The sequence below is a fragment of the Eublepharis macularius genome, chromosome 3, assembly GCF_028583425.1.
Source record: "Eublepharis macularius isolate TG4126 chromosome 3, MPM_Emac_v1.0, whole genome shotgun sequence".
Classification (NCBI taxonomy): domain Eukaryota; kingdom Metazoa; phylum Chordata; class Lepidosauria; order Squamata; family Eublepharidae; genus Eublepharis; species Eublepharis macularius.
The window spans coordinates 59,209,343-59,226,966 of NC_072792.1; the positions used below are offsets into that span (position 1 = coordinate 59,209,343).

At 42.0% G+C, this 17,624-nt stretch overlaps 1 protein-coding gene across 1 annotated transcript in view; it reads left to right on the top strand.

Moving 5' to 3' along the window:
- LOC129326500 (CD99 antigen-like) overlaps window positions 1-17,624 on the top strand; it is a 36,461-nt gene that overhangs the window by 5,130 nt on the left and 13,707 nt on the right. Inside the window, exons 3-7 of the mRNA XM_054974686.1 lie at window positions 8,424-8,459; window positions 8,945-8,986; window positions 11,783-11,845; window positions 13,871-13,912; window positions 16,947-17,012. Coding sequence (XP_054830661.1) covers window positions 8,424-8,459; window positions 8,945-8,986; window positions 11,783-11,845; window positions 13,871-13,912; window positions 16,947-17,012 — 249 coding nt within the window. The remainder of the gene's footprint in view (window positions 1-8,423; window positions 8,460-8,944; window positions 8,987-11,782; window positions 11,846-13,870; window positions 13,913-16,946; window positions 17,013-17,624) is intronic.

Here is a 17,624-nt window from a genome sequence, read left to right on the forward strand (position 1 = left end):
TGAGAAAAGAGTAGAATGGCAATGTGAGGTTATGTATGTTAGAGAGGATTCCTGAATTGTATCTTGCTCCTTACGACTTTCTGGTGCTTGGCTTCTGTTTCTTGTCTTGCAGATCTTTTAGCTTGCTTCCCAAAGTCCTACACTTGACACAAATAAAGTCATAGCTTCGGCACCTTCTCTTCCTGTTACGTGAAGGATGCCTCATGAGTTTCTATTATATGCTTGTAGCTCAGTAGGTCCCACACTCTGAAAAGGTTGAAGACCATTGAACTAGGACACTGAGTGATGATGCATGATGCAGGCAGCAATACTCTTCAAGTGTCCTGCATTTAAATTGCTTTTCAAATGTCATGAATTCCAATCTCACGTCCTGGTTTCCAAGAGATGAATCATACTAGTAACCTACTGCTAAACAAAGCCTTGCAGAGAATTTTGAAAAAAGAAGGGGGGGGGAGGAGTGTAATGTTTGTATGGCCCACACTAACACCTACTGAATAGATACGTTAAACCTGCATCTTTTAAATAATTTCTCTAAATGAGTTGTCTTCCATACAGATCCATTCTCCATATCATTTGCTAGCTATATAGAAGATTTACAGTGCTGGGATATAACAGATCAAGCAGACAAAAAATACAGCACCAAAAAATACAGAATGAAAAGAATATACAATATTTAGAGGCCCGACTATATAAAAGGCAAGCTGTATTGGTAATGACTCACTTTTTATCCCTGCAGAGGCGCACTCACAGCCCTCTCTGTGGGGATAAAAAGTGAATAGTTGGCAAGATGGCTTGCCTTCCCACCTCTACATAGGCCTCCTTGGGGCCTCTGGAGGCCTGGGAAGGCCTGGCGTGCTGGTGGGAAGGCCCGACACTGCGGCCTGGTCTTCTGGAGGCCATTCAAACTGCAGTTTAGTATGGGTAACAATCTGATGGGGTGTCTAAGAGGCAAACCTCCTTTACCTAGGCTCCCACGCCCAAATCCCAGCAACTTCTACAGTTTCAAACATCTGAAGATATTCTGTTCTGGCCGTTCCCTGCCAAATAATGTTCCCTCTAAACGGTGCAGTGTTGTGAGCCAGAAACCTACTTTGTGAGCAGCAACTTGCAAGTGTTGGGCACGCCTTTTCCAAAACCAGAATTCATTTGATTAAAAGACTTTTGAATTAGATTGTCTGAAGCATTGGTATTGGGTGCCATAAATATGCTGATTAAACCCAGTTATGCATATCTTTTGGATCTAAAGGAATGTGACTTCCTAGCATCTTACTCATGAATTGAACCATATACTGTCAGAAATACAGACATGCATTGTCACCAGAAGACTAGGATCTAATAAAACTCACATATCTCTAATATATGAAATTCACTGCCACATGATGTGGCAACTACTAGAGGGTATTAGGGACTTTAAAAACGATTAGAGAAATATGTGGATGAGAGGTCTATTCACAGTTATTTTAGCATAAGAGTTAATTGGATACTCCACATATAGAGCAGTATACCATCTGAGCCCAGACCAAGACAACCCAGGCTAACCTGAAGCTAAGCTACTTGGAAGCTAATTAGGTGGGCCCTCCTGGGTTGCTTTACAGAGGCAAGCAATGGCAAACCACCTCTGCATATCTCTTGCCTTAAAAACCTCGAAGGGTTGCTATTTATTTTGTTTGCACTATTTATAGTCAGCCTTTCTCACTGAGACTGAAGGCACATTTCACAGTGTAAGTCAATACAATCAAGAGAATGGAACATTCAATAAGCAATACAAAAGGGAATGGGTTGCAGAAATTTGAAAACAACTAGAAGTTGGATACAGTGCTGAAAGTGTTAAGAAATGAAAACCTAATTTCCTTAACAGTTATACCAGGGTAACAATGTGGGGCAGACTTGATCGGGGGAAGGAGGGGGAATACAGCTTGAGTTTCAGGAGCTGGAAGCAGACAGTAGTAGCAAAGGTGTAGCAAAGGTTACAAACTGGCCCGTGCAAAATCCAAAAGCAAGAAGAAACATGTGGAATACCTTTTATTACAACCAACCAAATTGGCATAAAGAATTTGCAAGCTTTTCAGCTCACCAGACCAGATGCAACTTTTTAAATAAAAAAATTACTTTCAAGATACTGTTCCCCATTCAGGACAAAATAATTTTTGTCGTGCCTCCCACATGCTCTTCCCTGCTCCCATACTACCCCCCTAAAACCCAGTCAATAAAGTCATCATCCCTTACTTGCTTTTAAAAAAAAGATTATATATATAATGGACACAGAAATGGTACATGACTTGGCAGGCATAGTGAAAAGTGGGGGGAGCTCTCTCAAAAACCCTGTTCAGTTCTACTCCATCCAGAAAGCTTTCTAACTTGGGACTGACTAAATTTAAAGAACACAATATGACAGGGAAGGGAAAAGAAAATCAAATACTGTAGGGGCTGGTTGGTGAGAGGGCCAGCCGGACGGCTAGTGCCGATTGCATGAGGCAGCTGAGGCTTGGGTGCGCCATGTAGCTGGCTGCTTGCTCTCCCATTCAGGTGAAGGACCTTTCTTGCCCTTTCTGCAGTGCCCAGAAGATGTCTGCAGCCCCGCCTGATGCTGCTGCTGCTCCTTGGAATTCACCTGGCTGAGTGGGAGGGCTTCGCTCAAGCAGCAGCCTCCCAGGAGAACGGCCATTTTGGGGCCTTGGTGCCAGGGGAGCCGGAGCAGGGCTGGGTGGGCGACACTTGTCTCACCTCAGCAGGGGTGGTGGCAGGGCCTGGAGTAGCAGAAGGGACAGGTTAGCTAGAGGGCCAGGCTGGGCAATGACTGCTGAGCGCGTGAGCTAACTGAGGCCGAAACGTACTATTTAGCCAGGCGCCTGCTTGTGTTCACCCGCCTGCCGCCTCCTCTGGCTCCTGGTGCCACAGTAGAGAGGCCATTTGTCCAACCAACGGCCCAGCATGCCACTCATGCTTCTACTGCCCAAGGACAGCAACCTCTTCAGGCGGGTTCTGAAGAGGAGCCGCCCTGCGGCCTGGCTCAAGGGAGAGTCCCTGGTGTGGGCAAACTGTGGTCTGCCCGGCCTCGGCACCACCACTGCCTGGCCCATCCTGCCTGGTCCCTCCCTGCATGGTGCTTGCCAGGGGCAAAGCTCCCCCACTCATGCAAAGGACCTTCCCTGCCTCCTGGCCCAGCACTCATCCCTCGCGCAGCAGATGAAGCTTCTCCTAGGCTGACTCCCTCTCGAAGGACTTGCACCTCTCCCCCATCCTCTGCACCAGGGCCGGGGCCACGCCAAGCCCTCCGGGTGGGCCTGTTAAAGGACAGGAAATAGGGAAGGCGAGGCCCAGGGCACTCCTCCGTGCACTTCAGCTTAGAAGCTGTGAGCTAAGGGGTAAACATTTGTGTGCAATTGCGCACCAGTTCACATTAGAGGGAACACTGCTGCCAAATGCTTACCAATGTTTGACAGAAGCATCCTAGTCCCCAGGTCTTTCAGTCATGGGTTATATAAGCCCCAAGAGGTATTCCTGTACTAGTTCTCTGAAGTCACAGTAGCCTGTGGCCCTGGCCCAAATGTTCCCTTCCTTACTGAACTGATGCTGCAGGGTGGTCAGCAAATGTAGTGCTTTTTACAAAAATGTATGCTGCAATTGCACAGGAGGGTCACCTACTATTGGTGCTCATCAATTCTGCTGCCACAGATATTTTCTTATGGTATTACTCAAGTATGCTTTTTTATGGGCACAGCATAGATGGTAATAGAAAAGATAGTTACATAAACAGTCTCTAAAAGAACGGTGTGAGTCAATAGAGTTATCAGCACGCACTGACAAGTGTATGAAACAGCCTCATTTAAGATAAAAATGCTTACTGGAGGCAGGTCTGGTGCCAGAGTTTCTGGCGCCTGAGGCCAGGTGTGGGGCAGCTTCAGGACTGCTCCTTGCCCTGCGCCTGTGTGCACACAGAGCACACGCACACCCAGACTGCAGGGCAGCGGGTGGCTGGGCTGGGAGGCTGCTGGCCCAGCCAGGCAAGGTGGGTGGCTAAGAAAGCGCACATGCATCCTCCCAGCCCTCCCGCTCCGTTGCTCTGCGTGCCACCCCAGACGCCTGCCGTGCCTGGCCCATGGCTGCTGCTCCTGGCTGGGTGTGTGTGTGGATGGTGGCAGCAGTGCGGAAGAGTTGGGAGGCTGCAGTAGCTGTGGGCCAGGCATGGCAGGTAGCTGGGCAGCAGCAGTGCGGGAGAGTTGGGAGGCTGCAGTAGCTGTGGGCCAGGCATTGCAGGTAGCTGGGGCAGCACATGAGCAGCTTCCAATCCCTCCTGGTCAACCACCCATGCACTGCTGCTGCCAGCTTCGCAGTGTGTGCCGCTGCCTCTGGCCCCAGCACCCCCTCTGGTGTCTCAGCGCTAGAGGCGGTCGCCAGGCTTGCCTCAATGGAGGCGCTGGCCCTGACTGGAGGAGTAATTTGAGGAAAAACTTCAGGAGAAAAGTGTTCCTGTTTGATGCGTTAACTAAAACTGCCATAACAGCTTTCCTTTCTCATACATCTTTTAATATGCAGGAGAAATGAATAATGATCAACTCTTTAGTGCTTCAAGCCTTTACCTCCTAATTTGCTATTAGAAAGCAACCCCTCCTTACCATGAGGACTTTCCTTCTGCCTATCTAAATCTACACATATGGTTCTGTGGTAACTTTGGAAGCCTTTTGAGGTTTGATGATGGAGTACTTTCATCAAGCCTCAGAATCGAACTGGCTGGACAGGCAGCATGTTCACAACTTATCAATTCACAATCTACTGCTGACAAACTACCATCTCTCCAGTTCTCTGATGGACAACACATTGGCCACCAATTGCCACCCACTGAATGCTACAGGAAGAAAGACTCTGCTTGGACCACCCCACAATGGTCACAATGCCACATTAGATCTCTACATCAAATGCTTTCACCACAGAGCCCAAAATGACATGATCAAGAAATACTATCTCCAACAACACAATCTCACCCACACTGAAAGAATGGCAATAAACAGTCTCAGAAACAATCAAGACATCATGATTTAAAAAGTTGACAAAGAGGAGCAATTGTTATCATAGACTAAATTGACTATATTCAGGAGGCTGAAAGACAACTCTCTAGTACAACTTTTACAGACAACTAATCTCAGACCCCACTCAAGAATACCAAAGAAAACAAAACAATATTTTAAAGGAATTACCCACACATATAGGGAAAAAATCTATATGAACACACCACAAGAATCTTGACCAGACACTTTCTGTCTTCTGTACAAAGTGCCCAAGCCTGGCAACCCTGGATGTCTTAGCCATAGGCACCACCAGGGTGTCTGGATATAAGAACTCCATTCTCAGACCCTGTGCCCTCAGTGCCCCCTAGTTATGTGCGAGATGTCCTGAGATTTAGACCATCTGTTATCTTCCAGGTAACACTACTTTGGCCACCATGGATGTTGAGTCTCTATATACAAATATCCCTCACAAAGATGGACTACATGCCATTTGTAATACCATAGTTGACCTTGCTACCAAACTCTGCCAGTTTGTTCTCAGCCAGTTTGTCCTTCAGATTTGGTGAAGATTTATTCCCGCAGATCAACAGCACAGCCATGGGCACTCACATGGCACCACAATATGCCAAAATTTTCATGGCCAAATAGCGCTTTCTCAGCTCCCACCCACTAACACCCCTCCTCTACTTGAGATTTATTAACATTTTTATCAACTGGACACATGGGAAGAAGCACTGGAGGAATTTCACCAGGCCTTCAGTAACTTCCACCCCTCCATCAACCTGCCCATTAATTAGTCTACACTGGAAGTACATTTTCTAGACACCAGTGTACAAATATATGATGGACACCTAAGAACCATCTTATACAGGGAACCTATTGATAAGCAAACATATCTACATGTCCCCAGTTACCATCCTAAACACACCAAAAAAAATCCATTGTCTACAGCCTGGCTGTATGTTACAGCCACATCTGTTCCAATCTTTTGGACAGAGATTCCTATCTGCAGGACCTACAACAGACATTTTTGGAATTACAATACTCAACTGATGTAATAAGAAAGCCAAAATGATACCAAGAGATAATCTGGCACAAGACAGGCCCAAATGAAACAAGAATACCACTGGTGGTCATACAGTGATCTCAGCTCAAACCAGCTCAACATATCATTAAGGACTTGCATCCTGTGCTGGACAGCAATACTCCTCTCTCCCAGGGATTGGGAGACAAACCCTTTCTTATCCATAGATAAACAACTTCTTGTCGAAGGCTTTCACGGCTGGAGAACGATGGTTGTTGTGGATTTTCCGGGCTGTATAGCCATGGTCTTGGCATTGTAGTTCCTGAAGTTTTGCCAGCTGGCTAAACCTCAGGAACTACAATGCCAAGACCATGGCTATACAGCCCGGAAAATCCACAACACCCATCAAACAACTTCTTAATCACAATAATGTACTTCCTAACACTGGCATGGACTCTGGGACTAGGGCCTGCAATAAACCAAGATGCCATCTCTGTCCCCATATTCGTTAGAGTTTCAGACTAGGATGTGGGAGATCCAGGATCAAGCCCCCTAACTCTGCCATTGAAGCTTGCTGGGTGACCTTGGGCCATACCTCTCTCTCAGCCTAATCTATCTCACAGGGTGATTGTGATGATAAAATGGAGAAGAGAATGATGTAAGCTGCTTTGGTTCTCCAGTGGGGTAGAAAGGTGGGGTATAAAAGAAATAAATAATAAATGAAGCTTAAGACTGGGAGGCAGATAAAATAAAGGTTGGTTGATGGGTGGGAAGGAGAGAAGGAAATGGGAAAGGAAGAGAGAGGAAATAGTGTGAGGAAGGGGATACTGGAAAATGAAGTGACCTCCACAAGCAGCTTGTGTACAACTTTTTTCAGAATAACCTTGCATGCAGCAATCGATATATTTGCATGTACCAGTCACTGGAATGAAGCTATACCATACAAATATAATTAGCACCCAGCTGATTCAACTGTATAAAGAGATTCTGTAGAGAATTGTTTTCAACAGGGAGAAAAGGTTCTTTTTACCAATCTGTTTGCACTTCCTGGGTGCAGCCAGCCCTTCAGATACCATGTTTCCTCTAGTGTAATTTGTCCAAACATTGGGTCGGGATCTGAGGTTTTCCAAGGATTGCAGATTGAATTAATGATACTTCATATATTATTTCAGCAATTAAACCAGCTTGTTAGAGAGACCTACTGTTAGAATTTCAATAGATGGATTCAGAGGGTGAATTAAAGATATGAAAACATAACGGATTATTGTTGTGGTGGCAGTGCTTATGGTGTTATGACAAATCGTAAATGCATGTTAAGACAGTGGCTCACCATTTCAAGCTTTAATTAACGTTTTTCACAATTGGGGAATGATGGTTTCACCATGCATTCACTGTGTATCGTAGTACACTGTGACACACACACATGTTGTTAAGCACATAGCATCATGCCTGTCCTTAGACAATAGTCATTAACAAAGTTCTGAAGAACAATTACAAATACAAGTTTGTCAAAATTTGTAAATACCAGATTCTACCAGTTGGGGGGATCTGACATTATAGAATTCATCCTGAAATTTTCCTGAAATAAAACAAATTGAGAAAAGTCTTCTACATCAAAATTATCATTTTTTCTTAACTCAGGAAGATTCACAATAATGAGCTAAGACAGTAATCAAAGTTTGCGTACTTTTTAATTTTAGTGGAATTTTAAAAAGTGTTACCCACAAGAATTTTAGAAATGTACTTGTTGGCTTCTAGACTCTTGCATCAAATGTTTCAAGAATCATACTTACTGACTGCTAGTGTGATTTTATGAATGAGATCCTTATGTTCTATGCATTTCAGTTTACAATTAAGTGGATCAACTGCCTCAGATATAGCATATTTCCTGATAAGTTGTCAATAGTGTATTCTGATGGGAACATTTCTGCCTGGTGAAGATTTTATCACTAAGAGGTTGCATCCTAGCATCCATTAGGACTGATGTACCTGTTGCTGTTACTATGCATGATAAGTGTTCTACACCCACCTGTACTTTCTTGAGAAATTGACAGTGCAATCTTAACCAGAGAGTTATACCTTTCTAATCACAGTGACTTCAGTGGATTCAGAAGGATGTAACCTTGCTTAGGAATGCACTGATACAGCTTCAGATGGAGGCTCTTCATCCTGGATCTTTCCATGGGTAACTTGTAGTAAGTTGTCCAAATATTTATGGCAATTCATGTAGCAACTCTCTCTAGACATTGCAGCTGCTGATCTCAAGCATGCAACAAATATTTGCTGAGCTTCCATATAGAACCCATATAATATATGATCATCCCCAAAGATTAACATAAATGAACATGTGGTACTTACAAACCTTTGATATGACGTTTTTGTTCTTGTGATAGGCCAAGACTTTGACTTGTCAGATGCTCTAGATCCAGGTATGTATTACCAGGGAAACAACTACAGCTATGTTTATTCACTCAAAGCATTGGGTTCAAATGTATATATTGATTTCATCTATGAATTCCTTTGTGACTACTGTTTTGTAATGACTTATGGTCCTAAGCAAATAAAGTGAACAATCTACTTCAGTCAACAGCTCAATAGACATTAATATCACAGAGGTCACTACAAAATCCTGAATACATTTTTTTCCTTTTCAAAAAGCCCTTTTAATTACACTTAGTTAAACAACAAAGGAAATGGTGAAGTTATAATATACTATTCAAAATAAGGACCAGCATGTTTACCATATTTAGACAGTCATTCTTTCTGCCTAATACACCTCACAGAGTTGTTGCGAGGATCAAATGGAGGGAAACGAGAACCACATACATTACTCAAGCTTGCTGGATACAGCGCAGGATAAAAATTGACTAGTTCATAACTGAATGATGCCCTAATTCTGATATTTCTTGCTCAGTTACTAAGAAGCCTTCTCCTGCTACCAAAAAGCCACCGGTAGGTGAGTACCAGACTACAAGTGTCCAAATAAACAAACACGTCAAATATCATGGTATCTGAAGAATATTGGTATCTGAAGAAGGAAGCTTTGACTCTCAAAAGCTCATACCCTGAAAATCTTGTTGATCTCTAAGATGTGAATAGACTCAAATCCTGCTGCTCTACTGCAGACCAACACAGCTACCTACCTGAAAAAAACCAAATATCAGTGAATGAAGCCATAATGTGAAGCTCATACTTCCTTTCCTAGGCTATATCTGGAACTTCCAGATAGCCTTTGGACAGTACTGATATTCTTGGTAAGGTGGAACCTATTTCCAGATTCTTTTTTGGACTTTCCAAATAGAACATTTTGTACTGAATTTTGATATTGATTTTGGAGGGCAACTTTCTCACCCTCAACGTAAGTTGTGTTCGTGAGATAGAGAATTCTGCAAAAGGTCAAAAAGAATAATTCATTATTGATAAGGAGCTATGGAACAGAGAATGACTGAGTGAAAATTTTATCAGCTCCCAGTGGGTATTGAAGCCTGGGAAAGCATGGTGCCGAATAATTTGCTTCTTTTCCATTGGAGTACATAAGGAAATCGCATTTTATTAAAAAAAATTGTTTTGGGATAGTGGCTTAGGACCATGGATAAAATTCTGAAGGGGAAAAAAAAACCCAGGGGAAACATTTGGACATCTAGTCCTACAAGCAACTATGCTTTAGCTGAGTGGTTAGCAGTGGACTCAGATACCTGTGCCAGTTCCAGAACTGTCAGACTGCCAGATGTCCCAAATTTTACTTTGTATGTGTAGGCAATACATAAACATGTTGACATCTGCTAAGCTTGAAGGTGAGAGAGACACGTGGCATGAATGGGGAGAACTGAACTAATTAAGGGAAATAGGGCAAATAACAGTTTTGTGTGTTTCACTATTACAGTGCTAATAAGTCATGAAATGATGTATCTCTCAAATTTACTTATTAAAACATTTTAATGCTTTCCCCCCAAAAGTTCAAGACATCTCACAAATATAAAAATGCCTAAAAAGCATAACACTAAAATGCAGCCATAAGGAAAACAGAACACAGAATCCAAAAGTAAAATAACATACTTAGGCAGTCTGGCCAAAATAAATCAAAAGATTTCTAGGACTTTTCCTAAAAGCCACACACCTGGAAGAACTTGAAGGTCCCAATATGTTAACCTTTGGTCTCTCAGCTTATCTAGCAAATCCTGTACTTTTTACACCACCAAACTTTTTCAACCTACAGGCATCTTTGTAATTATGAGAGGGGCTGATATGCACCATCCCCAAATTCTTGCTAATCCTCTGGTGGGGATGGGGATCTTCTGCCCCCTGCCAACTTTCAGCTGGCTGGCTGTGGGGGCAAAGCTGGCTCCCATGCACTCTGCAGTGCCCCGGCATCCTTCATGATTATGACTTCGCAACAAGTCATACCAGGGGCTGATTGAGTAAAAATCAGTGTTTGAGGGGTCGAGGTAGGTTCCTACCCAGCACTCCTCCTCCCTGTGACACCCCCCCCCATATCCTCTGCTTTCACCCCAAGGGGACCTGGCTACCCTGAACCTCACTGAACTCATGAAGCTGCCTTATTAAGAGTCTAGCAATTAGTCAGTGTTAGTATTAGTATTAGTATTATGGTTCATGGCAACAATTCCTCATGTTTGAAGGGGAACAGAACTGCACACTGACTTCTCTGATGTAACCCACCCGAGGGCTAAAAGTTGAATAAAATAATAATACAATAATAATAATGGTGCTTACCAGTCCTGGTTTTTCAGTGACTGTAACTGCTATCACAGCAATGGAAAACAGTTCCATTTGAATGAGGGCAGCCAATAACATGCCCTGCCTTATAATGGCCCAGTCCATTTTCTGAAAAACCGAGCAGGAGCCAGGGGAATAGTAGCAGGTACCATGGCACCCATTGCTGCCGTATTGGGGATCCCTGTATCACATTAACAGAATAATAATACATTTTGTTTCTCTGACCTGAATAGGGTTTTTTGCTCACATCCTCCCCAGCCTGCCAAATTATTTGGAAAATTTTGGCTAACATAAAAATGCTTCCAATTTTATAGCAGTAATAAGATTTCCATTTATCTTGAAATTCTTTGATCAGCCTTCTATTTACATAGTCCATTAACTTAGACATTACTGCAAATTTAAGCTGAGAGGTTTGGAAAGTTAAACACTCTTCTGCTTTCCATTTCATTGCAAATATACCTTTGGCCGCCATTATCATTTATCTAAATAATTCTTCCGAGATTTTTGTGTATATTCTCTGGTAAGATGCCCAATAACATGTTCTTAGCTTTCATAGTAAATTTGGTTTTCAAAATTTTCTGGATTTCAACATGTATTTCCAGTATTTTTTGTATTTTTACATGTCTACCACATGCGTTTCTTTACACTTCCACCATATTCTCTTGTAGTTCTTGCCCATCTTCTTGATATCTTTTGGAGTGATGTACCATCCTTACAACATCTTATACCAGTTTTCTCTTAGTGCTTGACTGATGGCAAATTTTAAATCTTTTGTCTGTAAGATTTCCCATTGTTAGAAAGATATCTCTTCCTCAAAATTTTGCATCCATCTCATCAAGCATATTTTAATGTGTTCTGTTTGCAACTTTTTAAAATGTGTTTGCCACATTTATGTCAGAACAAACAAGCTTGATGATCACTCCCACAGTGATCCCAGATAGGAGGATACCTTTGCTAAAGAAAGAAAATGCATGTTGAACTGATGACAGTGATATCTGGAAATATTTGTCCTTTACAGGGAATCGTCCCAAACCTCTGTATCCAACTCTTAGACCACCACCAGGAGGCCATGGAAATAGAGGTACAAATTATTTCTGTTGTTATAATCTACAAAGATGATCTGAATTCTGGTGATTTTGAAAATGTTGTTTCTTCTCCTGCGTTTATTTTTTATCGGTTATTTCAGTGGACAGCATTTTAGCCTTTCAAGTTTATAGGAAGTGACCCTGTACCATTGACACCATGACACTTTTATAGCTATTTTCCCCCCACTTCAGAGTAGCAGCAGAAAAAGATGAGGGAGGCTTGGAGACCTGGTCTGCCTAGTATATCTGTTAGTAATAGTTAATTGATAGGTCAACTGTTGCTAATTGATCAATCGACTATTTGTTTATTGTGTCATTTGTCAGCAATGGCAAGGATGAGTGCTGCTTGCTCAATTTACTTATTAACTTGCTTATTAACTTGAGAGGGCAACAGTGAGGGCACAGCATTCAGGCCTCATGAGTCATGACAAGATGTTAACTCCATTTGGGAACACAAACCATGTTAATGCTGTGCGCATATCCACGTGCTCCCCCTTTTGTGCGCAGAGCTTCCCAAGCTTAATCAAACTTCAGTTCACTGTGCTGTCTGACTGCAAGTACTTCAGTAAACTGGTGTTTGTTCACTCCGCACAAGCCTGTCACAGGGAGACCAAAGAATCTTCCAGTGCAGCCCATATCTTAGTACATGGAAGAAACTGTCCTGTCACGATCACCTTCCATTCCCATGCTAAAGCTGTTGGCTTAGGTTCCAATCCTACTTTATAAGAATGCCCCCCTTCAGGGAAGTAATCCAGACATAGTGAGTTCTTCCACATTGATTCTCTCTCCTGAATTTTTCCTGTTTCCTCACAGCATCATGGTACATTTATGCACCTCAAAAGGCTTCCCAGGCTTTTCTTTGATGTTTCTCAAACCTGCTTTTCTCTGGAGTTTTGGGAAATACGATATCACAGTAAAGCCTGGATGGCTGCTGTGTGGATGGAAAAAAAATCAGATTTCCTGGCCCACACAGCAGCCATTCCCCCCTCTCTCTCCCCCCCCCCCACCACAAGGAGCTTTTAATTAAAAAAAAGCACTAGAATATTGTTGTACTGATATGTGTAGCAGTTTCTCTAAATTCCCAGCTTTCATTTTAAAAAGTCTCTAACCCCTTCCCTTGCTGAGATATGCCTTTTCCCTTGTATCTCCGAATATATTTTAGTGCTGATGTTTCTTTTAAAAATTGCAAAATCACTGGTGACTCAGGGGAGGGCTGTGGCCAGGAGGACTGTTAAGACTGAGATGTTTTGCATCAAGCTTTGTAAAATCATCGGCTTAGATTTCATCACATTTTATGATGCACAGGCAGATTTTCACCTGTGGAACATGCCTCCATCACCTCCTGCTGCAGCCACAAGTGGCCCTAAAATGCTGTTCCAGGGGGTATGCCCCCCACAGGAGTAACATGAGGTGGAAGTTGGAGGGCTGCTGTGGGAGAAGGGAATCAGCAATGCCCCCCAACACACCCATGGACCTGTTTGTCACAGGATCCAACTCATTAAATTGTAAATTCCAGTACTTTTAATTATTTCAGTGTTTTACAGTAAAAGTTAACTATTTTTTTGTAATCATCATAAATATTAAACCCATTGATGAATAATGTATTATTTCTGGTGTTTTAAAAATGAAATCATTATTTAATATTTGACTGAATAAATTCTCAGTTCTAGTTCTAGCAATGAGATTATAGTTTTTTCTGATATAGTGACCATTAGGCATTGGACACTGATGCCACAGAAAAATTTTCAGTATACAGTGAATAAAATGGCAAGATGTACGTGTGCTCTGTTGGGCATTCTCCATGTACTGTGATGGCTGTAGTAACACTGCAATCCAAAGCAGTTATACCCTCCTAATCCCATTGTGGCCAATGGGTTTAGAAGACTTTAATTCTGTTTAGGATTGCACTTAAATTCCAAGTTACTCATGTTGACTGTTGCAGAAATGTACTTGTATTTTTTTGTTGTTAAACTTATATTTTATCTATGTCTACAGTGTTAATCTACTTTGATTTCTTTTAGATGAAGATTTTGATTTAGGAGATGCCGTTGGAGGTAGTAATGGTAAGTGTGTTTAAGTGTTTGGCAGCATTTTCCCCGACCCTACTCTTAAACCAGTGAACTCAGATTTAAAGCAGTGCTTATTTGGCCTGGGATAAACTAAGTAATAAGTAAAATAAACATTACTGGTCTAAAGCCAAGTAAAAATTTAGACAGTCTGTGTTTTAGAAGTGGGGATGAATCTGTATTAGATTATGATACGAAAAAGTCCCCCAACATAGTGAAATATTCATTTTGTTGTGGTCTATACTCAGATTTATGAACTGGTTGCCATGAAATGCAAGTAATAGTTGCTTACAGTGACAAACCTTTTCCAGCTTCATCTTCCACAACAGTCATTACTTCCCCCAAAAGTTATACTAAGGGTCAGGGAACACCTCATGTACAAAATGTCATGTAGCAGAGAGGACTGCAGTTAGGAGTCAGAACTGGGTGACATCATTTCCCCTCCCCTTCTATTAGAGTGTTTTCTCCACCAACAACTTGTATTGTTGGAAGAAAAGGGAGAAATTCTATCCACTAACCCCTCCTGCCTGCACAGGGAGTTTGTAGGATCCATCCCTATGCTAGGGTGTCAATTATGATGGGAACTCTACAAAGGCAAGAAAAGTTAAGTTTGCAAGCAATTAAAGTTATATAAATTCTTATGTTCATAACTTGATTTGCAATAGGAAGTTGAAGAAGTTGCATTTAATTTAAATTTTAATGCTATTGTTCAAAATCCAAAGAAGAATATTTTGTATTTGTTGATATCAAACGATTTATATATGTTGGGGTTTTTTTCCTGATAACTGACTTCCAAGGCAACTGACAGTTTGAAAAATGCCAACTTGTCTGAACTGTGCACCTTCGTGAAAGAAGAAGGCAGGAGGGAGTGTCAGCAATTGCCCCCCCCCAGTCAGAATGAAGAGGCAGACACAAGTGTTGGAGATTAAAGGGCCGCTTTATTGAATTAACACAACATATTTGTCAACACGGCAAGGGCCTAACTAGCGGTACAAGTCAGGCCCTGGGGTCACTCCAGGACCCCGCCCTGCCCTGTTTGGGTGATCCACCAACAGCTCCGGGGGCAAACCATCCATGGTATGGCTGTGACCCGGCCAGCCTGGCGAGATGGTTCACCCCCTTGAAGCTCCCCCCCGGCCGTACAGCTGCAGGGGAGGACTGGTTTGTCCAGGGGTTCCCCACCAGGGCATCTGCCCTTGCAGCTGGGCTTCCAAGGCAACTGACAGTTTGAGAAATGCCAACTTGTCTGAACTATGCGCCTTCGTGCAAGAAGAAGGCAGGAGGGAGCGTCAGCAATTTTTATGGTTCCTGTACTCTGGTTGCAGCCCCTTCCTGCCCAATCCTTCAGGGTGTTTGACTTTTCAGGAGATGCAGAAGGGAAGCAGGAGAGGAAGGAATGATCCATACCATGTATGGAGTATGGCTTGTGGCGCCAAATGAATAGACACAATAAAATGTCATCAATGTTTACCCTAACATTACCCTAAAAGTAATGTTAAAAATTAACAAGACTAAAATCAGACTAAAATATTAATGTTTTTTTCCTTAAAATATCTTCTTTAGTACTAGCAACAATCAGAAAAAAGCAGAATGCAACACATATAACTATCTTCCCCTCAATCTTTTCCTGAAAAACATTGTTTTTATTAATTTGCCTCTGGGAGGAGAAAATCCATTTGGGCTTCTGTCGCTGGCTTTAATTAGTCCCTTTCTACCTTTTACTCTTTCTGTTGTCCTCTTTATCTTATCTTTGCCAAACACAATATATTTACTGTAGCAAAAGCGTTTCTTCTCCAGTCAATCTGCAAAAAACACAATGTAAACCTTGACCAAATTGTAAGAAATGAAAAAACAAGGGGGACAGCATACAAAATGAGTATTTTATGTTTGCAAAAACCTGTGCTCCCAAACTAGGTTTTTTGTTGTCCAAGTTAAATGATCATGCAGACGCAAAGGAGAATCTACCCAGTAATAATGTTGCAAGAACAAGATTTTACGTCAGGGCAGTTCAGGGTGATACATAATCGTGTTGTCACGAACTATTTTTAACGAAAAAGTAATTTGTGAGACATATTTAGCCAAGAAAATACTCCAGATACATTTTTTCACCTAAAAATGGTATTTTTGTCTATTGCTATACAAATCCTTTAACACACACACACACACACACACACACTAATACATATTTATTCTGAGTGAATTATTTTCTTAAATGGAATATTGTAATTTGCTTCCACAGCTCATCAGTCCTGCCTGTTTATCAGGCTATACTATGGGGTAGGTTTGGGATCATTCTTTCTTCAGCCATATACCAGGTCAATTCTAAGCAAAGTTAACGCCTTTCTAAGACCATTGTCTTCAATGGTCTTAAAAGGATGTAACTCTTCTTAGGATTGTACTGGTAATCAAATAAAAAGTAATCTCCTGGGATTTTCTCTAGGGATCTGTGATACACATTCGGCCACTCCAGACTCTTCTTTCTTGCATCCAATAGAACTGACTAGGAGCCATCTGGGCTACAAGTCATGCTTTTTTCCAAAGCAGAGAATGAGCCCTGTCATATTGTGAGAGTTATCTATCTTGCTTTGAACTGTGATATCTGCATGAATCTATACTCACAGGGCATTAGAAATGTGGTCTGTATTTGTATTGATTTTATGTGAAACATTTATGTTTTCTGTATTCTTGTAAATGTAGTGTTTGGTTTGTTCGTTTTTTTTTTCTTGGCCCAGTGCACCAAGTAGAAATTATTAAGTAAAACTTGGAAAGATTATGGACTTTTCCTGGTTGTATGATGTAACATAGGCATTTAAACTTCAAGCATCAGGCATTTATTTTAAAATGATTTAACCCAACATTTGGACTTACTCTAATTTTAAAAAACCTTTTTCATTAAGATTCCTATTACTCATTTTGGCAAATCTTTCCAGCTTCATTAAAAATCTTTAAACTATCCCTAGCAAAGGTCTTAAAATACATATCACAAAATGGAAATGCCCTACTTATTTCAAACTTATCTTCCATACTATAGATGATCATCTGAAACCTCAGCCAAAGCCACATCCACCACCACACCCAGGAAGCCATGGTAATTCTGGTAAGAACGGTTTTTGGCAAATAAAAAGGTGTTTTAAAATGCTTTAGTTATTTAATTATATCATTCTTACTGAGTTTAGGGGCAAACTGTTTTCAGTATGAAAGGTATTTAACATGTAGATGGGCAGACCCAGCCTAAAGCCCTTTCTTACATGCCCAGAGTAATGCCAGTCACCACGTTGGGGGCAGGAAGCAATTTTCTCCAGGCCAGTTTGGCTAAGGCTCCTGATGGTGTTTTGCCATCTTCTGGGCATGGAGCAGGGGTCACTAGGGAGGTAATTGGGAATTTCCTGCATTGTGCAGGGGGTTCGACTAGATGGCCCTGGAGGTCCCTTCCAACGCTATGATTCTAAAGCCCTGAGACTGGTGGGGATGCTGCACAAGTGTGATGTTTGTGCATCCTACATCCATCCCAAAGCAGGGAATACCTTTCACCCAAGGGCACAAAATGGTGCTATCACACAGGAGTCCACAGCCACACTATCAACAGCTCCTATGGTGCCCCAGTGTGCAGCTGATGCCCCTGTTAATAGCAACCAGATACCGTCTGTGGCTCCCTGATACCATCCACATTCCATTCCATGGAGCACATTCCATCACCTTAGCCTGGAAG